Consider the following 26184-nt stretch of genomic DNA (forward strand, 5'->3'; position numbering starts at 1 on the left):
ACAATTACCAAAAACAATAAGCAATTTATAAAAATTAATCACTTTCTGCCCGTCAGATATAAGGTGTGGACGTATGTATAGGGTATATACTGAGCTACTGCTGTTCCCATGCTGATACACTTCCAGTGACCTGTTATTGTGAACTTTTTTCCATTTTGTACAGTTCCTTATACAGCATCGATGTTGTAATGTCATTAAAATGCATTCAGTTAAATAAACTTATTTTATTATTTGGTTGCTCAAGCGTAAAATGAGACAGAAGCTGTTTACTCGCACGCGCTCGTCAGAAACGGCAGGCTAACACATAAGCTCCATTAAACATACTGGGGTAAAATAAATGCTCATATTATAAAGATATGGCGATATCACTCAGCTAGTGGAGATCGCTCATTTTTTTTTCATTGGCATTCAATTCGCCGGCACTGGCTTTTGCATTGGCATTCAATTCGCCGGAAGCGCTTAACCCAGGTTACTGGCAAATTAAGAGTCCTATTAGCATGCTTTGGCATATACCTGCGTCAGAGGGCGGGGCCACAGGTTTGAAATCTCCCTAGTTTGCGCGTGCACGTGAATAACTTGGTTTCGTTCGTACGTCATGGTGAAACACCTAATGAATCGGTATCAAGGCGACTCAATTGAAGCACTATGAGTCGACTCTTTTATAGATGAATCAACCGTTTTAAACACTGTATTCTTACAGATTTAAGCCTTAGCTGGATACTTCACTTCACTTAGAGCTGTGTTACACACTACAAGGAGGGGAATTTTCAAAAACCCATAATATGGGCTCTTTAAATGTTTAATCTAATAAACCATAACATTTTTGGTTGTTTTATATGATGAGATATTTTCAGTTTCAAACACTTAAAGACAGAGAATAGACCAGTGGTGCCCCCTGAAAATTTGCTTAAGGGGGGCCAAATGAGGCCAGCTACGTCAGTGGCACCAATAAATCCACAATAATTTAGTGGCTGCTATTTATTTATTGAAATATTGCATTGTATTGCATTTATGTAAGTAGATTTAAATAAATAATGTCAACAGCAAAATCATATCGGGTTGGCCACAGGGGTGGCTAGAGTTTACACAGGGGTAACACCCCTTGTAAAGAGGTTTACACCACTATAAGGCACCCCTGGAATAGATGTTGGATGTAAAGAATACATTTTATTTTAAAAGCATTTAAACAAAAACTAATGCAAGCGGAAATGTAACTGTGATAAAAATAAGGAAACACTTGATAAGGTATTATAGCCTACTGTACTATTCACTCTTCAAATAAATCTCACTATCAATCTCATTTTATCATGGCAGCTAAAATAAAGTAAACTAGTGTCTGCTGGCTTCCACTTTACTGATGAGATTGTGGAGGACATTTTCCATGTCATCCTCTTCATTTTGAGGAAAGCTGTTCCACAGGGCCCCTGAACACGTATATTGGCATGTACTGTGTTTTGAACAGTAGCCTACTACAGTAAAGAACTTCAATTGATCAGTTGTGGTAATACTATAGTTGCTATGGTAACACAAGTGTAATATAAACAAATTACCCAGTGCTGTATTATTTTACAATATAGGGTATTTTATACTACAAATCACTACACTTTACTGTAGTAAAACTACACTTTGTATTATTTTATCTGTTCACTATTGGTAATACTTCTGTATTATGAAGCATTCATTAACAAGTCGTAAATAATACTAGCCTAAAACATAAGTATAATACAAGTATACAACAAGTATAATACTCAAAAACACTAGAATTTATTAAAGAATTTACCTTAACCTTTTAGTTTTTTGTGTGTTGTTAATAAATTATAAAGCAAGAAAGAAACCATATCAACATTCTTGGAATAATCCTTCGCTAAGCCTCGCCCTCCTTAGTTACTGTTGCCACGCCTGTCAAGCTTTCATGCCTGGCACATCTCTTACAGTGTGTATGCGCTGGTGTCAGACATTCCCAAGGATTTAATTAGTCATTTTTGGCAAACAGGTGAGATATCCGTGTTCAAAAGGCTTCTGGAACATTCTCTTGCTGACTGATACGCAAGTGCATCGTCACTTTAATGGGCGGGACTTAGAGAAGGAAGAGAAGCAGGTGTGCAGAGCAGACAAAGAGCCCGAACTGAAATCGCTACAAAGTTAAAGTTATCTGCTTACGTTGCATGCAGATTAACACAAGTAAGTGTATTTGGTTTTGTTGATGTAAATGTCTCGTTATTTTAGATCGCGGGTGAAATGCGCCATAGCGCCATAACGCAATAGCGTCTAATGGCCGATTTTGGAGTTGTAACTTATAATAGTTGATAATTAAACTTGTTTTTATATGCAGTATACCTAATGCATGTAATGTTAACACTTTACATGTACAAATGTAACAGTTTCGTCAAGTTATTTACTACATATACATGTTGATTTATTATTTCATTGGAAAATGTGCCTCAGCCACGTTTAGTGATCTATTGGCGCCCTCTTGCGGTCAGTTAGGGAACAACTGCTCTAAATGTTTCCATTCATATGGTGCGGTTACTGCAATTTGTATTCATGTTTTATAATTATAAGTATTGTTATTTGATGTTCTAATTGTTATTTATATAATTACTTATGTGAGATTATTTTTGTATTGTTTCAGAAAACCACAACTTATCATCAGTAAATGTTCAACTGAGAAATGGAGTCTGAGTGAATTTCTTTGAATAGATGACAGTAAACAGTTCTGACCGACTGTCTGCAGGGATTCAGATATACCCGAATCAGTGTTAAATTAAAACCTCAGTTACAATCTGAGAAAGCCAGACAAAAGAGGACTGCAGTATACATTACAGGGGTATATTCACAACATAATAGCAACTGATTAGAAAATAATTTTATCAAAATTGAAGCAAGGTTAGCCTAGCCACCTCATACGCTGAACATTCAACAGCATAGTTCATGCACAGCAGGAGAGGTGAAATTATAAAATAATCTAATAACCTAAAAACTGATGGATTTGTGCCGAATATTAGCATCATTGACCCATAACAGTGTACAGTACCTATTACTGTCAGCATGTTTGAGTGCTCTTTATCCAGTTTTTATTCAAATTTGCAGTTAAGTGGAAGAAAAAAAATTGAAATGCAAATCAAAGTATAAATAACAGAAGTGAAGGAATAGATATTTCCTACCAGCAAATATTAGTGTATGTATTTATATGCGTTACAATAGCGAGGGTTTAAACTAAGCAGTGCTCATAATATCGAGTGGAAAAAAAGAAAAAGACCGCTGGGAAACATAACCTGCTTTGTTTTTGTTTTTTTTGTTTTTTTATAAGAAACTCAGTTTAGATCTGTTTAGGATAAGAGGAGTGTGAGTTATTGCCACCTATCACTGAATGTGAATATCGAAAACAAAACCAACTTAGCTTATCTCCTTTACCGCCCCTCACACAGCTTGATCCACGCTGGCATTTCTCCTCTTGGGTTTTGGTTTTGAAAAGGGAAAAAATCCCACCACCCAGTCCAAACTTTTAGGATAGCGGGTGTCAGATTTGCACAATCCAATAGCGCAACGATTTGGCTTGTTTCCCTCGCTCGAAAGCTTGACAGAGCCCCTGCCCGTAGCAACAATTGGTAAGCCGCGATTGGTGGGTGGCGGTTTTTGGGCGTGGCTTAGCGAAGGGTCAGTTTAACAGGAGGATCCCGTGAGAGCAAAAGCACTAAAGGTATGAGACGCCATCGTAAACAAAAGTCAAGCGAACGCAAAGAGACTGAATGCACGAGAGAGAGAGAGAGAGAGAGAGAGAGGTGTATGTTGTATGTGTGTGAGAGAGAAAGAGAGAGAGAGAGACCGAGTATTGGCACGCGAGTATTGGCTCGATCTCAAGTTCAAATTCAAATTCTCTCTGCGTTCGCTTGACTTTTGTCCACTCCGGCGCCTCATAGTAGTCACGTTGGATACTGTCGAATCAAAACAATCTACCGTGCTTTGATTGGATGTCATGCCGAAAGCGCGCATGCTCACACACACACGCGCGCATGCTGCCACACACACACACGCGCTCGCATGCTGTCATACACACACGCACACATAAACGGGGAGAGAGAGAGAGAGCGGTCCATGTCAACATACTTTTTATCTTTGGGCTTTTCATGGGAAGCAGCAAGTCTTTACAAGTCAATAGGGGCAAGTCCTAGTCAAAGTCCGAGTCATTTATGTTCAAGTCCAAGTCGAGTTGCAAGTCTTTTTATATTTTGTCAAGTCGAGTCTAAAGTCATCAAATTCATGACTCGAGTCTGACTCGAGTCCAAGTCACATGACTCGAGTCCACACCTCTGGTATGGGGCTAATTTGGTTTTTAAACTTTTAACTTATGTTGTTGTTTTGATAAGTGTTATTGTGTCGTTGTTGTATGTTTGTAATTATTATCCTAAATCCAGTGTTGAAGAAAAATTTCCTTTCTGTGTCAAGCAGAATGGACAATAAAGTTTAAACTAAACTAAACTAAACTAAACTAAAAAGTATCATAGCCATTGTAAAAATACTGTAAACCCGTAAAAAGTGGAAACAAAAGAAATCAATTTACAATCCCTCTTCTTTCATTATAATGAATTGGATTAATAGTTTGTAAAAACCATTACATCTTTCTTGGTCTCTAGGTAACAGGTTATATCTATATCTAGTCTCTTTAAAGTGACTGAGGGTCTGGCTCAATGTCAGGAGTGCAATAGTAGTGTTTATTCATTTAGCCCAGCTTCCAGAAAGTGGATTTGATTTTAGTTTGTTAACTGTGAAGATGAATTTGGCTAATTATAGCCCAGACAAGGGTGCTTGCACACTTCCTATTGATAATACACAGAAATGTGTTGCATCACTACAATCACATCATTATTTGAATGAAGATATTTTATTAAGTGGACTTGACTGACATGGAGTTCAGCAAGGTGATGATTAAACATGGTAATGATGCTGAATTGGACTATTGTGCCGATGTCATGTTTAATGCGTGTTATGTAAAAAAAAAATTCATTATTCTAAGTTGAAGTTACGGAACACGCGGATGAATGTTTTAAAACTGGTGAAGATAAAGATGTTTTGGAGGTCATGAATTTGAATCCAGTGTGGCTTAGGTTAAATGGATGACCTTTTGTGTCTGATCAGAGGAACTCTGAGTCTTAGAATTACCCTGGATGTTTTATTTAGAGTTGGAGCAAGTTGTAAATGCATCAGAGGATGTATCGATGAAAGTATGTGTTTTTTACTTCTGGATGACTATTAGGGCTTGCGCATTTGTGTTCATATTCTGGACTTTGGTCCGCTGTTTAGTTTTTCGTATATATCCACTTCTCCTTGCAGGACCGTCAATACTACTGATGATGAGAAACGTCTACTGATACTGACGAACCGTCTTCAAAACCGAATAGCTTGATGAATACAAGGATGAAGCCCATTGTGAGTAAAAGGTGGAAGAGCCCTTACCCTGGGGACTGGAATTTTTAGGTTCCAGCATGTCCAAGAAAGGTCAAAGAAACTCTGTAACCTAAGTAGGGAGCACGAGTCATTACTTCCACTTTCTTTAGTGACCTCACTGGTTGACCTGGAGCGGATTAATTCGCTTCGGTCAAAAACAGGGGACTGAAGGAGTTAGAGTTCTACCTTCAAATTCATCTCAACAAATCAATGTTAATCCTTTTTCTCAACATCCTGTTTCTCATCACTTTTTACTAAATATAATTATTTAATTAATTTTTATTAAATTTAATGATTAATTATAGAACTTTGACTTGATTTATCTAATGTATACGTTCACACTGCTTAATGTAAGAATGTTCAGTGTCCTTGTTTCTCTGTTTGCTTATTTTAATTTTGTTTTCAGGAGACTCACAAAAACCAGGTCATAGGCCATGGAGATCACTCTCTCTCTGTCCCTCTGAACAAAGTATCGATGCAGAGGAGAAGAAAAACACCTGTTCTAGTTGTCCTGATATTGTCTACAGTAATTTACCTGTTTGATTCATCTGTTTTGATTGTAATTCTTATTAAAGTAATTCCTTTTGTATGGAGATAGACACTGTGTGTAGTACGGATATTGTATCAGACTGTTGATGGAACCAGTTTCATAACACAGCTGAACGTACAAGAAACATTAATTCATTTTCTTGTCGGCTTGGTCCCTTGCCTCAGCAGAATTAACCGCCAACTTATCCAGCAAGTTTTTACGCAGCGGATGCCCTTCCAGCTGCAACCCATCTGTGGGAAACATCCACACTCACATTCAAACCCACACTCATACACTACAGTCTATTTAACCTACCTGTACCACATGTCTTTGGACTGTGGGGGAAACCAGAACACCCGGAGGAAACCCACGCAAAGGCAGGGAGAACATGCAAACTCCACACAGAAACACCAACTGAGCCGAGGTTCTAACCAGCGACCTTCTTGCTGTGAGACGACAGCACTACCTGCTGCCCCACTGCCTCACCGTACAAGAAACATCCTTGAGATTTTAACACAGATGGTCTCTTGTGTCTTTTGTGACCCTGATTTAGCTTTTCACAGGTCGGAGATCAGCTCTAAATTAAATTAGGGTCGACCTAACCCCCAGGAACCATGTCCCTATCCATATCTGGAGTTAGATACAATTCTTTCTTAACGCACGCATTGAGGCCATCCATATCTGGAGCTAGATACAATACTTCATTGACACGAGCATTTAGAATTGTCTATTTTTGCTGTACCCAATGAGAACTGTTTACCTGGATCCCACCCTTTCTGGACTTGTGTAGAGTATAATTACTGCATTGTTGTACTGTAAGTCAGAGCGGCCTAGGAACTCATTGCAAATGTTGAGCTGGCTTCTGCTGATGAAACTGCAAACTATCTTCAGTAAACTTCATTTACTTATTTGAATCTTTGACTCCGGCTCTTCTTCATCTGACAGACTGGTCATTCTTTGTGTTAAACTTTATACCATCCCTACCGTAGTAAACTAGAACTTAAAAATAAAGATCCTTTACTAATAAAAGATGCAACACAGGACAATTGAATGGACTTTCTAAACTTGATGCCCTGCTATACTGCAAACTAACCGTCCTGGAGCTTCACCTTATTTGATGTGCGGCGTCTTCCCAGTGATTTGTTTCTCATTCAGAGAGTCAGACAGAGAACATCATCCAAAACAACACTAGCTACATGAATACACTGGAGAGTGTGGAGAGTGGGAGAAACACGACACATTTACAACCCCACCAACAACCCCAGTGTAGGAGTGTTGGAAAAGAGTATACCGTCCCTCAGCCTTTTTAAACATTATTCAGACATGAAAAATCCTGTGCATATGAAGAATGTTGTGCTCCATTCATATCATGTGCAACTTCTTGTCCATGTGTTTCTCAAGCTGCGGCGATTGAGCGAAACTCTGTGGACACTGATCAGATCTGTACGGTTTCTCTCCAGTGTGAATCCTCTTCTGTTTTCAGATGTGTTAACCAATAAAACTTCTTGTAACAGTGTGAATCATCTGGTGCAGTTTCAAATTTGGAGCTGTAAGAAGTCTTCTCACACTCAAGCACATATACTCTTTCACACCAGTGTGGATCTTCATGTGTTCATTAAGGTTTGCTGATCGGTTGAAACTCTTCCCACACTGAGTACATGTGAATGGTTTCTCTCCAGTGTGGGTCTTCATGTGTTTATTAAGGTCTGAGGAGTTGCTGAAACTCATCCCACACCGAAGCTGCGGTCATACTAGAGTTTAAGCATGCGAAATCCTGTTGTTTGATTTCTCTCCAGTGTGGATCCTCAAGTGTAGATTACAGGATGATGACTGGCTGAAACTCTTCCCACACTGAGTGCATGTGAATGGTTTCTCTCCAGTGTGGATCCTTAAGTGTTTATTAAGGTGTGATGATTGGCTGAAACTCTTCCCACACTGAGTGCACGTGAATGGTTTCTCTCCAGTGTGGATCCTCATGTGTTTAATAAGGTGTGATGATTGGCTGAAACTCTTCCCACACTGAGTGCATATGAATGGTTTCTCTCCAGTGTGAATTCTCATGTGATGATTAAGGTATAATGAGCAGCTGAAACTCTTCCCACACTGAGTGCATGTAAATGGTTTCTCTCCAGTGTGGATCCTCATGTGTAGATTAAGGGATGATAATAGGCTGAAACTCTTCCCACACTGAGTGCATGTGAATGGTTTCTCTCCAGTGTGGATCATCATGTGTAGATTAAGGTTTGATGATTGGCTAAAACTCTTCCCACACTGAGCGCACGTGAATGGTTTCTCTCCAGTGTGGATCCTCATGTGTATATTACGGTTTGATGATAGGCTGAAACTCTTACCACACTGAGTGCATGTGAATGGTTTCTCTCCAGTGTGGATTCTCATGTGATGATTAAGGTGTGATGATTGGCTGAAACTCTTCCCACATTGAGTGCATGTGAATGGTTTCTCTCCAGTGTGGATCCTCATGTGAATCTTAAGTTTGCTTTTTTTTGCCAAACTCTTTCCACACTGAGTGCAGGTGAAATGATTCTTGTCTCTCCTTTTCAAAATACCATCAGTCTGTAAATTAGTTTTTTCCTCAATTTTGACAGGATGTTCCTCCTCTTTACTCCCCTCATTCTGTTCAATTAGGTCTGAAAAATATATTTAAAAAAAACATTCGTTTTCATTAAGTCTATAAAACTCTGCATGAAAATCTTCATCAAAAGCTGAAAAAATTGAAAAGACACTGGAAACATTGGCTACACACACTGTAATTTTGATGCACATTAAATGTAAAATTAATCAGGTCATATTTTGTTCTGTCCATTAATGTGTACACATTTAAACAGATTTAATTCAATTAATGTTTATTTAGTGCTTTTACAATGTAAAATGTGTCAAAGCCGCTTAACATAGAAGTTATAGTAAATTGAATCTGTCAGTCCAGTTTTCAGAGTTTCTTACTGTCAGGGTTCTGCCACTTTGGTCTTGTAAATTCTTGTTTTGGTGGCAGAGCTCTGACACTACTCCTCCATGTCTGGCCCTGTTTCTGTCTCTGTGTGCGCGCGCGCGCCCGCCGTCGTGGGTGTACGCAGAGTGTGCGCGCTGCCACTTGATGTGGCCGCGCATGCTCTGCGTCCCTCAGACGCGCGCGCTCTTGTACTAGTGTTTGTGTTTGTTCTGTCAGCAGCGCGCTGCTTTATTCTCGGCGCCTCCGTCTAGTTGGTTTCAGTTTTGGTTGGCGCTGAGATGAAGCATGCGCGTTGCTTATGTGTGAGCGCACGGTAAGGTGTTTATCTATCGTGTGCTCGTGTCTTGCGTCTCTTGTCAAAGCACGTGGCTTGGTGTTTACATTGTTGTCACGTGCTTTTGTCGTGTGTTTCAGTGTTGTTTGTTGTCATGAACATGCGGTTAATGAGTTCTCTCATTGGCTGCATGTTCTTGTCCTGTTAAGTGAGCGCATGGCTTGTGTGTCTCTCTGTGTCATGCGCTCTCCCGTCTATTGTCTTGTCCCACCCTCCTTGTTAACTCATTATTAGTTAATTGTGTTCACCTGTTTGTGTGTTAATTTTCTACAGTTTATATACCCCTCACATTTGCTGTCCTGTGCCAGTTCGTCATCACATGTTGTTGTTTAAACCCTTGTCTTGTCATGTTTCCAGTTATCATCGTTGCCAGCCTGCCCAGTCCTGTTTGTATGTATTTGTTTTGTTAATGTTTTCCCCCTCGGGGTAGTTTATTTTGCATTTTATTTTATTTTTATTATTTAATAAATTCCCATTTATTCTGCACTTGAGTCCTCGCTCCTTTTTCCCCATTTCCCCTCACCAACCCTGACACTTACATAATTGATCATAAAAGTAATTTTGTTCATATTGATAAGACAGATTTGAAAGCTGTAAATGACCTGTTTTTATTCGTATTTATTCATAATTACAACAAAATGTTTTTCTAAAATGTGTAAAGTAGACCAGGGCTCAAAATTAACCTTTTTGCTTGGTAGCACCAGTGCTCCTAATTTAAAAAATGTAGGCGCATCAACCAAAATTTTGTCGCACCCACCAATTACAAGCACCGTTACCACAAGTTTTATACAAACAGATTTATTGCATTTGAAATCAACACGAATCAAACTAACAAGCAAAAAAATATATGCATGCATGAGGAAAATTATAATTATTATTATATGCATATGTCATGTTAATAGCAATACCGGTCTTTTCATGAGCAGCGATATTAGTTTAATCAGTGCAAGCCCGCTTGCGATGGTTTAATCTAAATTTACAAAATATATAATTGTACATAAAATTAGGTCTAAAAATATATTTAAAGTGTAGTCTAAAAATATACATACGCAATGAAAAATTGTAAACCAGAGTTGTGCAGATAAAGAACAGTATATAGTGCAAAAAGCCTTGTGAACATGATGATTATGATAAAGTGACAGTTTCATAATATATGTAAATGTAGTATGATGTGTCTAACTGGTAGACCAATGTTACATAAAGTGACCAGTGCAGATGAATGTATGCATGTGCGGGTGTTTTTATGCGTGTCAGAGTCCAAAAATGCGTGTGGAGGGAGAGGGGAGTGGTGGCAGAGTTGGGAGAGGGTTCAGCTTCCTGACAGCCTGATGGATGAAGCTGTCTTTCAGTCTGTTGGTCCTGGCCTGGAGACTTCGCAGTCTCCACCCTGGTGGAGCAGACTGAAGAAGCTATGCATTGGGTAAGTGAGCTCTGCTGTTATGCAGAGGGGTTTTCGGGTGAGACGGGTGCTGTAAATGTCCTGGAGGGAGGGTAGAGGGACACCAATGATCTTCTCAGCTGTTCTGACTATGCGCTGAAGAGTTTTCCTGCAGGATGCATTGCAGGCTCCAAGCCACGCAGTGATTCAGCTGGTCAGGATGCTCTCAATTGTGCCTCTGTAGAAGATGTGCATGATTGGGGCTGGTGCTCTTGCTCTTAAGTTTGCGGAGGAAGTAGAGACACTGCTGTGATTTTTTTTTTTGCCAGTGTAGTGCTGTTTTTTGTCCAGGAGAGATCCTCAGTGATGTGTACACCCAGGAACTTGTTGCTGCTCACATGCTCCACAGACGCACTGTTAATGGTCATTGGAGCATGCAGAGTGTGCACTTTCTTGCTTTCTCCTTTGTCTTTTCCACATTCAAGAAGAGATTGTTGTCTCTGCACCACTTGGCCAGACGACTCACCTTGCTTCTGTAGTTTTTCTAATCATTTTTGTTGATAAGACCCACCATAGTTGTGTCATCCGCAAATTTCATGAAAAGATTGGAGTTGTAAGATGGTGCACAATCATGAATCAGAAAAGTGAAGAGGATAGGGCTCAGGATCCCTGACGGGCCCCAGTGTTTAGAGTGATGGTGCTGGATGTGTTACTGCCGACCCATAATGCTTGTGGTCTTCTGGTGAGAAAATCCAGCAGCTAGTTACACAGAGAGGTGTAACTCTGACAGCTGGACCAGTTTTTGAGTGAGCTGTAGGGGGATGGTAGTGTTGAATGCTGAACTGAAGTCTATGAACAGCATTCGGATGTAGGAGTCTGTTTTGTCCAGATGTGTAAGCCCTGAGTGAAGTGCAGTGGAGATGGCGTCATCAGTCAAGTGGTAGGACCGATATGAAAAGTGAAAGGGGTCCAGGACAGACTTAATGTGCTGCATCAAAAGCTGTAAGCTCCTCTCTGTGTGGTGTAAACAAAGCCCATTGTGTTATTGCCCCGTGTTGGAAAGTCTATGTGTTGGTGTATTTTTGGAAACACACTTTTTAGGTCTACATGGTTAAAGTCCCCAGCCAGGATGAGAAAAGCATCTGGGTGGGCTGTAGGCTGCTCACTTGACGTGCAGGTACAGGTCTTTCAGTGCCTCACTCATGTTGTTAGCATTGGAACTGGGAGGGATGTAAACAGAGAAAAGCAGTATGGCTGTTTATTCCCTCTGAAGATAAAACGGCCGGTACTTTAAAATTATAAACTCCACCAGTATCAAGCAGTTTTTGCAGACTACAATGGTATCATGGCCAGAACCGAAATGTCTAGAACGTTGTCACTGAGCCAAGTTTCCGTAAACACAAAAGCACAACAGTTCTTTACAGTCTTTTAAGATGAACGAAGTAGACGGCTATAGTCCAGTTTGTTGTCTAGCGAGCGTACGTTCGCTTGAAAGATGGAGGGGATAGCAGGTTTGTGTGGGTAAGCCCCTAGCCTAGTTCAGATCCCCCCACGCTTGCCCCTCTTCTGCTTTCTCTTGCCTCCATTGTGGCTGAGGTGTTGAGGTGGGGGTTGGAGGATGAGTAGGCCTCCAGAGCAAACAGAGATCTTGCAGCTCCTCAGTGTCCGCGGAGTTTAACTTGAAAAGTTTGGTTCTGCCGATGTCGAGTAAAAATTTAAGACTACATGTAAACTTAAGCACAGATAAACGTGACGAGGACGTACAATAACACTGCGATGTACATGACAAAGAACACAAAAACACTGTCTTGTCGGGAAATGGAGAAGGCGCAGCATTTGCACGCGCCTCCATCTTGGAAAAAGCAAGAGTGGAATTGAAAGAGTGGTTAACGGCAGAGTGGAAGCAGCGAAAGAGCGAGTGACTGGTTTGGAGTCTGTGTTGGGTGGATACTCCGACTCTCTTACTACCCTGGAAAAAGAGTTTAGTATCGTGAAAAAAGAAGCTGGCTCTGCTGAGACCAAAGCAAAGATCTTGAGGAGAGGTCTCCCCGCTCAAATCACTATACGCAGCAAACCAGTGGACGACAAGGAACTGCCACGCACCTTCGTGATTAAATGCCATAACTTTTCCGAAAAAGAGGATATTTTGAAGAAAGCCATTGAAATGAAGATCCAGACCCGCTCGCCCCCTCCGGGCAGGTGAGCGCTGTCACTACGGACCCTGAAACGGACATGTTAGCCGTTATTTTCCGGGCTGCTTCAGCCATGCGTTGGAAATGGTTTATCCCCCAGCTGGCGGCCCAACCGACTAGAGTTGGAAGTTCCCTTCTTCCCGGAGGTGCACAGTAGGCTCACGCAGTCTTGAAAAGCACTTTTTTCTGCTTGTGCTGTGTGTCCCTCCACCCTCACCACTCTTGACGGTGGAACAGCCAGAGGGTATGTGGCGATTCCTCAAGTTGAGTGCGCGATGGCGGTCAATCCGCGCGGTGCCTTCTCTTGGCGGGGTCCGCCTCGTCTCCCATCCAAAGCCTGTTAGTTATCTGCCTCCCTCGGAGCTAGAGCTTACATAGCTGCCGGCCAGGCTGCTTCCACCTTGCATGCGATAGCCACCTACCAGCGCTACCAAGCGCAGGCGCTGGCCGAGCTGCACGAGGGTGGGTCCAACCCAGGCTTACGAGCTTCGCACCGCCGCCAACTTAGCTCTTCGAACTACTGAGTCTGCTACGTGCGTTGGGGAGGACGATGTCCACATTAGTGATCCCGGAGCGCCACCCCTTTGCTGATATGCGCGAAGTCGACAAAGTCCGCTTTCTTGACATCCCCATATCCCAAGCCAGGTTCGGCGACACCGTCTGTGAATTCACCCAGTAATTCAAGGCAGTGAGAGAGCAGTTGATGGGTGATGTCTTATCGGCGGTCCGTAGCCCGCTCCGCCCGCCATGCCATTCATACCTGCTCCTCGCCGAAGGCGCCCACCTACAAGAGCTGCTCCGCCCCCGCACACGCCTCTGGCGAAGCAAGCGAATCGGGCACCTCAGAAGCAGGCAGCCCCCTTGCCCAGAACGCCGCTAAGTCCGGCAACGGACCGCGAAGCGTCCCTGGGACAGGCCATCTGGAGAAGAGGGAACTTGCTCTTTCCCCGCTGGAGGGCGGGGCCCCATTTCCAACGGCACTTTTTACTGCCATGAAAACATCATGAAAGAGCACTTTTCCACTTCCCCGGATGTGACAGCCCGAAATCTGCCAGTCTGGGACGCTATGCTTTCTTGCTTGCAGATTCGGTGCATTTCGCCAGTGGCTCACGAGCGCTGGGAGAATGGTCTCCTTTCTCCCACCCCTCGAGCCTCCCCTCTGGAGCTCAGGTGCGGAGTGAGAGCAAATATCTCACCTCCAGCTTTTCCGTGGGACCCGTGCGCTTCCTGGATCAGCACACCCACTCCGCGCTGCCCCACTGCTGGTATGTCAGCGATTGTAGCCGCTCCCTCCAGCAGAGATGGAGAGCGGGTTTTACAGCCCACACTTCATCGTGCCCAAAAAAGAGCGGTGGGTCACGGCCAATCCTAGATCTGCGCGTTTTGAACCGCTGTCTGCACAAGCTGCCAGTTAGAATGCTCACGCAGAAGTGCATCCTCCGGTGCGTTCGTCCTCTGGGTTGGTCTGTAGCATTGGACCTGATGGATGCGTATTTCCATGTCTACACTCTTCCTCGCCACCGTCAGTTTCTGCGGTTTGCGTTTGAAGGTCGAACTTGGCAATACAAAGCCCTCCCCTTCGGGCTCTCTCTGTCTCCGCGGGTCCTCACCAAGCCCGCGGAGGGTGCCTTAGCGCCCCTTCGGCTCGCGGCATCTGCATACTCAATTTCTTAACGACTGGCTGATTTTTGCCCTCTCTCTGAGAAATTGATTATGCACAGAGACAAAGTGCTCCGGCACTTCCACCTGTTGGGGTTTCAGGTCAACCGAGAAAAGAGCAAACTCCACCATGCAGAGGATCTCTTCTCTCGGGCTGGAGCTGGACTCGGTCACTATGGAAGCGCGCCTCTCCGGAGAGCGTGCTCAGATGATGCTGTACTGTCGGAGAGAGCTCGACAGTAAAATAGTGGTCCCACTGAAACTATTTCAGAGGCTCCTAAGGCATATGGCATCTGCAGCCGCTTCATGCCGCTCGGATTACTCTATATGAGACCACTTCAGCCCTGGCTTCACGATCGAGTCCGCAGACCCGCATGGCACGCGCGCGCACACCGAGTCTCTGTTACTGCGCTGTGTCGCCGTACCCTCAGCCCTTGGAGCGACCCCTCATTCCTACAGGCCTGGGTGTCTCTAGGACAGACAACCAGTCTTGTTGTCGTTTCAACAGACGCTTCCAACACGGGCTGGGGGGCTGTGCATTGCAGGCATGCGGCTGCGGACCTGTGGAAAGGTACCCAGTTGCATTGGCATATCGCCTGGAGCTGTTTGCAGTGTTCCTTGCTCTCCACCGTTTTTTTCCGGTGCTGGAGCGGCAACACGTGCTGGTCAGGACGGACAGTGCGGCGTCGGCGGCGTATATCAGCCGTATGGGGGTATGCTCTCTCGCCGCATGTCTCAGCTCGCCCGCCGTCTGCTCCTCTGGAGCCATCCGCGGCTGAAATCGCTGCACGCCATTCATATTCAGGCAAGCTCAACCATGCAGCCGATACGCTCTCACGGCAGCCTTACGTCCTGGAGAATGGAGACTCCACCCCGAGTCTGATTCGGGGAAGCCCAGATCAATCTGTTGCTTCCCCCGAGATTGCTCATTGCCAGTTGTTCTTTCCCTGACGAGTGCTCTCGGCACGGATGCACTGGCTTACAGCTGGCCTCGGGGCATGCGCAAATACGCGCTTCCCCCAGTGAGCCTGCTCGCGCAGTTACTGTGCAAGGTCAGGGAGGACGAGGAACAGGTTGCTGGTTGCGCCCCTCTGGCTCAACCGGACTTGGATGTCAGAGCTCTCCCTCGCGATAGCCCTCCCCTGGCAGTTCCCTTCGAGAGCACCTACTCTCTCAGGGACAGGGCACCATCTGGCACCCTCGCCGATCTTTGGAGGTCCTTAGATGCGAGGAAGACTTAGGTAACCTCCGATTTCGGTGGCTATTACCGTCACTCAGGCTAGAGCCCCCTCCCCGAGCGCGCCTATGCCCTGAAGTGGAGTCTATTCACTGAATGGTGTGTCTCTCGCAGAGAAGACCCCCGTAATTTGCCAGATCAGCGTTGTGCTTTCTTTATGCCGAGAGAAGCTGGAGAGCAGGCTGTCGCCCACCACACTCAGGGTTACATGGCTGCCGTCTCCGCTCTCATGACGCGGTGGCTGGCAGCACCGTGGGAACGCATAACCTCATCATCCGGTTCCTCAGGGGCGCTAAGCGAATTAATCCACCCCGCCCCCTCTCATGCCCTCTTAGGTTCTCGCCCTCGCTACACAAGCCGCGTCAGATCCCTTCGATCCTCGACTCAGTATCTTTCTGTCCCTGAAGACAGCTCTGCTGGTCGTGTTGATATCGATTAGAGGGTCGGGGACCCGGAGGCATTTTTCGGTCAGTGACTCGTGCCTGTAATTGGGCTGGCTTCTCTCACGTCCTGAGACCCCGCCCGCGATATGTGCCCAAGGTTCCTACTACTCCGTTTTAATACTAGGTAGTGAGCCTGCAAGCGCTGCCCTCGGAGGAGGCAGACCCAGCCCTTTCTTTATTGTCCAGTTCGCGTCTTGCGTATTATTCGGACCGCACTCTTCGTCAGTTATAGCGGTCGGCAGCAGGGAAGTGCCGTACCGAAATAAGTTTTCCCACTGGATTGTGGATGCCATTCTCTCGCTTATCAGAGCTGAGGTGAGCCGCGTCCCCCGAGAGTGCATGCGCACTCCACTCTGAGCTTCGCATTCTCTCGAGCGCGCGCACGCGGCGCCTCTCTAACAGACATCTGTAGAGCTGCGGGCTGGGTGACACCCAACACATTTGCAAGGTTTTACAATCGGAGAATGGAGCCAGTTTCCTCAAGGGTATTAGGTAACCCTTGGTGATTGAGGAAACAATTTGGGTGTTGAAACACGCTTGCTGCGCCATTCTCCCTAACACAGAGGTACGTGCGCCTTTTTATCTGTCAGTAAAGTTCCCCGTTAGGTGAGCCCTGCAGATTCTTCCGTGGCCCCCAGCACTGACTCAGCGGAGGAGTCACTTGCTGGCCCACTACGTTGTAGGTCTGCCCGCTGGTCAGCCCACGTTTTGGGTATAGGTGCCTGCTATGCGTGATCCCCACTAGGCGATCCCATATGCTTATTCCGCCACGGTTAAGTCCCCTCACTGGGCTGACCCGTGTCTTCCCTCTCCGCTAACCACTCGTTTGCTATGCGTACTCCCCCTTTTTAAGGCTAGTCCATATGTAAATTCTGCCATCTATCCCCCCTTGGGTAACGGATGGCCTCCGCAGCGTCCTCCCTATCGGGATTGCACGCTTCCCAACGTACTGTCGTATTTTCCTAGAATTATCTAGATGCTCACGACTTCCCAAAAAATATATCTAAATCCGTAAGACTTCTGTTGAAGTAGGATAAATTAGGGCCTGGGACACGTTGGAGGACCGCGCCTCCCATGATGTGGGTGCGTCACGCTTGCTTGACTATCCCCTCATCGGGGGCGTTGGTAAGGTGCAGTCATTATGGCGCTTTCCATAGTTCGAGGTTACAGAAGTAACCCTTCATTCCCCGAGGAGGGGAACGGAAGTGCTATACTCCGTCGCCATAATGACTGTCCCTTAGCTGTTTGAAAGTCTCTTCAGCTTAAAAGGATGGCATTTGCTCGCTCCAGGTGTGCTTATATGCTGGGATAATTGGCAATGAAGCTCACCTGGGCAAGCTTACGCTGCCAATTCATTGCTTTCATTGGCTTGTTCAATACTCTTTCAGACAAGCGGCTTCTGAACCGAATCCTCCCATTTCGTGGATTTTCACAAAGATCAAATCCACTTAATAGCACTTCTGTTCCCCTCCTCGGGGAACGGAGGATTACTTCTGTAACCTCGAACGTTCTCAAGTATATTTTGTCAATAATGGTGTAGCTTCATAGTAAAACATCAAGAGCTGTTCAAATGGTTTAGTTTTATATGTGAGATCTCACATGGTCAGTTAGCTAAGAGTGGGAGTAGCTGGAAGTGTGTGCAAGTTTACATTCAAGGTTTCAATACTGTGTTGTTTCGTGTTTATAAGTGTATATGTGATCACCACCGTTTTTTTTTTCTCTCTTTTTTCCTCTCTCCCCCACACATCCCCTACATACAAAACCCACAGATTCCTTTTAGATGCTACTGATAAATGTTTTCGATAGCCCTCCGTTTTGACATCACCCAGTGAAACAAAACAAGGTGTTCGCACATTTTAATAAGTAAAAATCCGATATTGTATATTCACAGGAGACACATCTGATGAAAAATGACTATTCTAAACTTAATAGAGGAAGGTATACACAAATATATCATTCTAACTTCAATAGCAAAAGTAGCGGCGTTACTGTACTCTAGGGCTGGCCGATAATTCGAAATCGATAATTATCACAATAATTTTTTTTCCCGATAAAACGATAATGACAGTTAGATTATTGCTCGATAATATTTACGCACAATGCGTCACGCTGCGCAGTCATTTTGCAGCCAGCACTTGAAAGCCGCACGTGGTAGCTACAGCTATACAGTGTTAGTTGCACTTGGAAAAAAAAATGATCGAGAGTGAAGAAAATGATGCACTGTCCACGTGTAGCTCGAAGGTTACAGACATTATTGACAAGAAAGGTCATTCAACTTCAGTAGTCTGGAGTTATTTCGTTTTTTTGCAGTCCGACACGAAACAGCAGTGTGCACTGCAAGCTGTGCAGACGGCTCGTGCCATCAAAAACAGGCAACACCACAAACCTGTTTTATCATTTAAAACAACATCACCCTTCAGAATACGAATATGCTAAGACAATACAGACCCAAACGAGTGTTGATAAACGTGGACCATCTACAAGCATCAGCGCAACTACCCAGCAGAGTCTCGTGTCATCATTTTCGAAAGCGGTGCCTTACGAGAAAAAAAACGAAGACATGGAGACATCACAAAATCAGTAACATACTACATTAGCTTCCCATTAGTCTTGTCGAAAATGAAGGATTTAAGAATCTTATCCATGTTCTTGAACCAAGATACAAACTACCGGGCCGAAAACATTTCTCGCAGACAGCGCTTCCGTGGTTGTACACTGAGTGTAGGGAAACGGTAGAGCGGCAGCTGCACAATGTACAATTCTTAGCTACTACTTTAGATATATGGTACAGTCGCACATCGGAGCCTTATCTGAGCCTTACCATTCATTTTATAGACAAAGACTAGGACAGTAAGTCCCCATACAGGTGAATTTATAGCCCAAGGAATGATTGACGCACTCACCTCTAAGAGGCTGAGTGAAAACAGACAAGTATGTATAACAACTAGGGATGTAACGGTATTGTAAAAACCGTCATACCGCAATATTAATTTTTTTCGATATTACCGTAATCGCATGACTCGGTAAAACTATAGGTCTTCTGAGAAAATTTGCTCAGGCGAATGAAGCGAACGGGAGGTACCGGAAACTACAATTCCCATCAGCCCAGGCTTGGCCATAATCCCTTGCGGTCTGTTGTCGCTACAGATCCAGTAATGCGGAAATGGAGTGTGCTGCTAGAAGCGGGGATGAAAAAGAGTTGGAAAACCCTAAAGCGGGTGTTGTCGCCGCGCGCGTACTGAATAGCGGTGTTGTCGCGCGAGTTCTTATCAGCTGTGTTGTCGCGCGCGTTCTGATCAGCTGTGTTGTCGCGCGCGTACTGTAAAGCGGGGACGAAGGGTATGACGCGTCGCGGGGGCACTTTTGATCATTTTGGAAGGGAACTTTCTATCCAAGACTAAAAAGGGCATGTGCACTGCACAGGTTGAGCCCTGTGTGTGCACGTGCCTGCAAGTTGGGGAATACGACTAATAATCAGTCATGGGGACTGCAGAAACACAGCACACTGTTCAGATTGATGCAGACATGAGACCTCTATCTCACTCATGGTTTTTCCTCTCAAGTGGGGGAAAGACAATGCACAACGTTACCCACTGCTGTCAACCTGGGCCAAGTCATATCTCTCTTGGCCCAGAAACCTCAGTCCCAAATGAGAGGGTTTTTTTTTCTGTTGCAGGGGACATTGTAAATACCCAGAGATACCAGCTTTTACCAGATTATATTTATATGATAATTTTCCTTTAAACCCATCTCTGTCTAAGTGAGTGAGTGATTAAATGTTGAATGTGATGAGTTTTCAACACTACTAAATTGAAACTTTATTTTTTTTACATGGTTTAATATTTTTTTGTTATTAAAATTGAAGTTCCTGTTTCAAAGCTTACAGATAGATGGCCAATGTGTATGTCATTGACACTTTTGGCACTTTTTTGGAGTATTTTCATAAGTTTTGTTTTTTCCTGTAAATGATTCAATAAATACCGTACCGTGACATTCATACCGAGGTATTACCGTACCGTGAAATTCTGATACCGTTACATCCCTAATAACATCCGATAGTGGTACAAACATGGTAAAACATGCATCGCTCAACAAATGGACACGATTTCAGTGTTTTGGACATCGACTACACTTGGCTATTGGTAAGTTTTAGTCTTTGTTTCCAACTAATATCAAAGAGTTATGGTTTTAATAATAATAACAACAACAACAACTAGGTATGCTCATTTCGTTAATTTTCCCAAATGACAACTGCCACTCATTAACTGAATATTAACCGTTAACCGATCAGATTAATATTAAATTATTACTTAATTAAAAGTGACATGTCTATTGCGTGTCTGACACATTAAATAGCTTTATTATATAGTATTTATTTATTTTAAACAACAGCATAAAGCATTAACAACAGAACATTGTCAAGTCTTCACGCACCTATGTTCCCAAAAGCATAAAAAAAGAATTAACTAAATAAAAAATAAAATAGTCCTGCTCGTTGCCCTGAATATTTTTTATTTAAATGACAAATTTACATTTCAAAACGAAAATACTGACTGAATCCTTTTTAATAACCTGCATAGGCTGTTTATTTTCAATCATTTTCTGTCAAATAAAAAAGCAGGCTATAGCTACCTCAAATTGATCGCTCTATGCAAAATAAGCATTTAATTATGCCCCCTTTAATTGTTATCACAACATCTGTCAACATTTTTAATACAAGTTATTATATTATACACCCTATTATACACCCGGCGCAATAAGGCGCAAGACCAATGCGACCCTAACAAACCCATTTGCGCTACTTTCTGGAATACAGGTGTGTGTGCAGAGTATGTGTGTTGTTATTTTCAGGAACTAACATATTTTATTAAATCCTTAAACATCTAAAAGCAAGTCTAAAGTCTAGCGCAGTGCTGGTTATTCATTCAAACGCTTTCACTTTGCTTAATACACTCAGGATGTTTAGCAATACACAAATATTTTTACATATGAAAAAAGGATTAAAATGATACAAAGATAATTATTTACCACATAAATATATAGACCATTACCTTCATGTCTGCTTCACCCCTGGGGGCTTTTTCAGTTTATTCATGAGAATCTGCATTTCTATAGTGTTGTTGTTGTTATTAATATTATTATTATTATGTATATGCATATTTATATTTTAATAAAAAAAGTTTAGAATTGTCCACCTGTCGTGTTTTGGAGATATTTGCATCACCATATGGGGCAGAATGTGTATTTGGAAGTAACTCAGTTTTTTACCACACTTTGTTATTGTTGATTTATTCGTTTGCTGGAGATTAGAACTGAATTTAGAAATACTTTTGAAGCAAATCTTTGTGCTTAACAAACAAAATTAAATATGTAGACTAATAGATGTCTCAGTGGAGCCCCTATACACAGCAAATTCATTGGTGTTAAATTTCAAGTGTTGAGGTAATTAAGAGTAAAGTGTTAAAATTCTAGAGTTAGATCGGCATTAGAAGCTGATTTGCCTCCTTGTCATACAGAGTAACATGTATCTACCTTTGTAGAAAACCCTTGTATTTGAGAAACTAATCAGAGTGTCTGAAATCTCACCACACCCTCATTCACCTGGCCCTTAAATTGGTCAATTAGTTTAGTCCACTAGACAGAGGGAATGACCACAAATAAGTGAATTCAGACACCTGCTGTTGAACACCTGCTGTTAACAAGCACAATCACTGAAGGAATAAGAAACTGAAGAAATAAAACTACAGACACAGCCTCACACCAAACCAACTGAATTACAACAGAGGATTAAACAACTCCATTAAATAATAGCATAAGCAGCTTCACTGATTACAGTTTGACTTCATTTCTGTAAGAATATTTGACAATGAACAGAGGTTTATATTTTTTTATTAAAATATTTCATTTGACCTCACCATCATAGAGATCAGAGGCTGCTTATTTGAGCTCTTGAAGCTTTACTCTTATATCCTAATGTTTCTATGACTGCTATAACTGTGTTTCTAAAACTCATTAGCTATAGCAAGAAAGGTCAAGAGAAACTATACTGTTTATGCATAATTGTTATAGATTTAATTTCTGATTTTGATTAAGTTGATTCATAAAGATATGCAAATATAATTGTATTAAAACTGCATGGGACAATACTTCTGGCAGTCTGCTGCTCTTCATAGAAAATTCAACAAACAATTAGGATGCAATTAATAATTAGACTGTCATGCACTAAACATTCAAGCTCCAGCTTGCTCTTTATGACACACAGGCATCAAGAATCAGGACATGAACCTCAACCGTGGTTGCTAAAAAATAAAGCCGCATAGTTCATGCCGCAATGCATGCTGGGTGCCAGCATAGTACAAAGCTCCCAGCATGCATTGCAGCATGAATAAATTATGCAGCTTTATGTTCTTACAATCTCTTTCTTTTCCTTTATTTTGTGTTGTTTTTGGGAGGTGATATTTCAGTAGAGTGTTTTTTTTTTTTACTTGATTTTTATTTTTTTGTTGGTCACCATCATTGAGAATCAAAGACTAATTATTGATGTCTGGGTGTTTATAAGTTTTGCCATAGATCAAACATTCTCATTGTAAATATTGTTTTTATTTTATTGGAGCTTCAGTGGTTTCATTTATGTATTATTTATTTCTCACACATAACTAATATGATATTGAATTAGTAAACAAGCAGGAAAGGATGGCTATGTTATCATAAATAATCTCTTCAGACTGACACTTTAATTTTCTTTTGGCTTTCCATGCTATATGTATAAATAGTGTAATCAACACTATCTATAGCAGCCAAAACTAGATATTAAAGTTTGAGGACAAACTTTATGGTGGCTTGAAAAGCCGAATCTGAAAGTTTTAAGTGGTTTTAAAGTGTAAATAGCATGTTAGTATGATTTTAGCTTGAGTTAACATATTACTAGCACGAATTAGCATGTTAGTAGCATGATTCTTACATGAATTAGCATGTTGTTAGCATGATTCTAGCATGAATTAGCATGTTACTAGCATGATTCTAGCATGAATTAGCATGTTGTTAGCGTGATTCTAGCATGAATTAGCATGTTACTAGCATGATTCTAGCATGAATTAGCATGCTACTAGGATAATTCTAGCATGAATTAGCATGTTAGTAGCATGATTCTTACATGAATTAGCATGTTACTAGCATGATTCTAGCATGAATTAGCATGTTGTTAGCATGATTCTAGCATAAACTAGCATGTTACTAGCATGATTCTAGCATGAATTAGCATGTTGTTAGCATGATTCTAGCATGAATTAGCATTTTACTAGGCGGTTGCTAGGGTGTTTTAAGTGGTTGCTAGGTGGTTGCTAAGGTGGTGCAAGGCAGTTGCTAAGGTGGTCTGACTAGTTGCTAGGTGGTTGCTAAGGTGTTGCTAGACGGTTGCTAGGGTGTTTTGAGTGGTTGCTAGGTGGTTGCTAAGGTGGTGCTAGGCAGTTGCTAAGGTGTTCTGACTAGTTGCTAAGTGGTTACTAAGGTGTTGCAAGGTGGTCGCTAGGGTATTCTGAGTGGTTGCTAGGTGGTTGCTAAGGTGTTGCTAGGCGGTTGCTAGGGTGTTCTAAGTGGTTGCTAAGGTGTTGCTAGGTGGTTGCTAAGGTGTCCTAAGTGGTTGCTAGGTGGTTGCTAGGGTATTCTGAGTGGTTGCTAAGGCGTTATTAGGTGGTTGCTAGGGTGTCCTGAGTGGTTGCTAGGTGGTTGCTAAGGTGTTGCTAGGTGGTTGCTAGGTGGTTGCTAAGGTGTTGCTAGGCGGTTGCTAGGGTGTTCTGAGTGGTTGCTAGGTGGTTGCTAAGGTGTTGCTAGGTGGTTGCTAAGGTGTCCTAAGTGGTTGCTAGGTGGTTGCTAAGGTGTTGCTAGGTGTTTGCTAAGGTGTTGCTAGGCGGTTGCTAGGGTGTCCTAAGTGGTTGCTAGGTGGTTGCTAAGGTGTTGCTAGGCGGTTGCTAGGGTGTTCTGAGTGGTTGCTAGGTGGTTGCTAAGGTGTTGCTACGTGGTTGCTAAGGTGTCCTAAGTGGTTGCTAGGTGGTTGCTAAGGTGTTGCTAGGTGGTTGCTAGGGTGTCCTAAGTGGTTGCTAGGTGGTTGCCAAGGTGTTGCTAGGCGGTTGCTAGGGTATTCTGAGTGGTTGCTAAGGCGTTGCTAGGTGGTTGCTAGGGTGTCCTGAGTGGTTGCTAGGTGGTTGCTAAGGTGTTGCTAGGTGGTTGCTAGGGTGTCCTGAGTGGTTGCTAGGTGGTTGCTAAGGTGTTGCTAGGCGGTTGCTAGGGTGTTCTGAGTGGTTGCTAGGTGGTTGCTAAGGTGTTGCTAGGGGGTTGCTAAGGTGTCCTAAGTGGTTGCTAGGTGGTTGCTAAGGTGTTGCTAGGCGGTTGCTAGGGTGTCCTAAGTGGTTGCTAGGTGGTTGCTAAGGTGTTGCTAGGCGGTTGCTAGGGTGTTCTGAGTGGTTGCTAGGTGGTTGCTAAGGTGTTGCTAGGTGGTTGCTAAGGTGTTGCTAGGTGGTTGCTAAGGTGTCCTAAGTGGTTGCTAGATGGTTGCTAGGGTATTCTGAGTGGTTGCTAAGGCGTTGCTAGGTGGTTGCTAGGGTGCCCTGAGTGGTTGCTAGGTGGTTGCTAAGGCGTTGCTAGGCAGTTGCTAGGGTGTTCTGAGTGGTTGCTAGGTGGTTGCTAAGGTGTTGCTAGGCGGTTGCTAAGGTGTCCCAAGTGGTTGCTAGGTGGTTGCTAAGGTGTTGCTAAGTGGTTGCTAAGGTATTCTGAATGGTTGCTAAGGCGTTGCTAGGCGGTTGCTAGGGTGTCCTGAGTGGTCGCTAGGCCCTTACTAAGGCATTACTAGGCCGTTGCTAGGTGGTTGCTAGGCGGTTGCTAGGGTAATTTTGGTGGTTGCTAGGCAGTTGCTAGGGTACCCTGGTTGGTTACTAGGCAAGCCTCACATACATGCTTGATAAAACATTTATACTTAGTAAGCATTTCTAGCAAGTTACAGTACTTGGCTAGTCAATATTAGCATGTAGCTAGTCACTGCTAGCATGTGTAGCATATAGGAAGTTCCGTTTGCTAGCATGAGTCAAACGAGCCAATCTCCAAGTCTCTACGATGTTCTGATGCTGAGATACAGCTGTTGATGAATGGTTGCTAGGGTATTCTGTTTTGTTGCTATGGGCGAGGTTACAGAGTGAACTTGAATGTGGTTGGTTGTCTTAGTCAAAGAACCAACCCCCATGTATCTATGACACTGCTTTGCAAAGATATGCATCTTGGCCTATTTTAATGGAAGTCTACGGGACAGTTGCTAGGGTGCAGTATGTGGTAGTTAGGGGTGTGGCTAGAATGTTAAAAGCTCATCAGTTATTGGCAGTTTGGTAGTCTGAGTCAAATGAGCTCAGCCATTAGTCTGTATGACAGTCTGATGCAGAGTTATGAGCTCACAAAGTTTGATCCCATGTTAAGTCAATGAGAGTCTTTTGTAATGGAAGTCTACGGGACAGTTGCTAGGGTGCAGTATGTGGTAGTTAGGGGTGTGGCTAGAAAGTTAAAAGCTCATCAGTTATTGGCAGTTTGGTTGTCTGAGTTAAATGAGCTCAGCCATTAGTCTGTATGACAGTCTGATGCAGAGTTATGAGCTCACAAAGTTTGATCCCATGTTAAGTCAATGAGAGTCTTTCGAATGGAAGTCTACGGGACAGTTGCTAGGGTGCCATAAGTGGTTGCTAGGGAGTGGCTAGTAAGTCTAAAGGTCATCAGTGATTGGCTGCTGACTAGACTGAGTTGAATGAGACCTGACTCTAGTCTGTAGGACAGTCTGATGCAGAGTTATGAGCTCACAAAGGTTGACTCAATGTTAAGTCAATGGCAGTCTTTTACAATGGAAGTCTATGGGACAGTTGCTAGGGTGCCAAAAGTGGTTGCTAGGGAGTGGCTAGTAAGTTTAAAGGTCATCAGTTATTGGCTGCTGGCTAGACTGAGTTAAATGAGCCCAGTTAGAAGTCT

At 43.2% G+C, this 26184-nt stretch overlaps 1 protein-coding gene across 2 annotated transcripts in view; it reads right to left on the reverse strand.

Moving 5' to 3' along the window:
* Positions 1-5848: 5848 nt before the first annotated feature.
* LOC137490889 (uncharacterized) overlaps positions 5849-26184 on the reverse strand; it is a 38482-nt gene continuing 18146 nt past the window's right edge. For both annotated transcript variants that reach the window (XM_073947893.1, XM_073947894.1), the window contains one exon: positions 5849-8622. In XM_073947893.1, coding sequence (XP_073803994.1) covers positions 7733-8622 — 890 coding nt within the window. In that variant the 3' untranslated portion in view covers positions 5849-7732. The remainder of the gene's footprint in view (positions 8623-26184) is intronic.

The sequence above is a fragment of the Danio rerio genome, chromosome 4 (assembly GCF_049306965.1).
Source record: "Danio rerio strain Tuebingen ecotype United States chromosome 4, GRCz12tu, whole genome shotgun sequence".
NCBI lineage: Eukaryota > Metazoa > Chordata > Actinopteri > Cypriniformes > Danionidae > Danio > Danio rerio.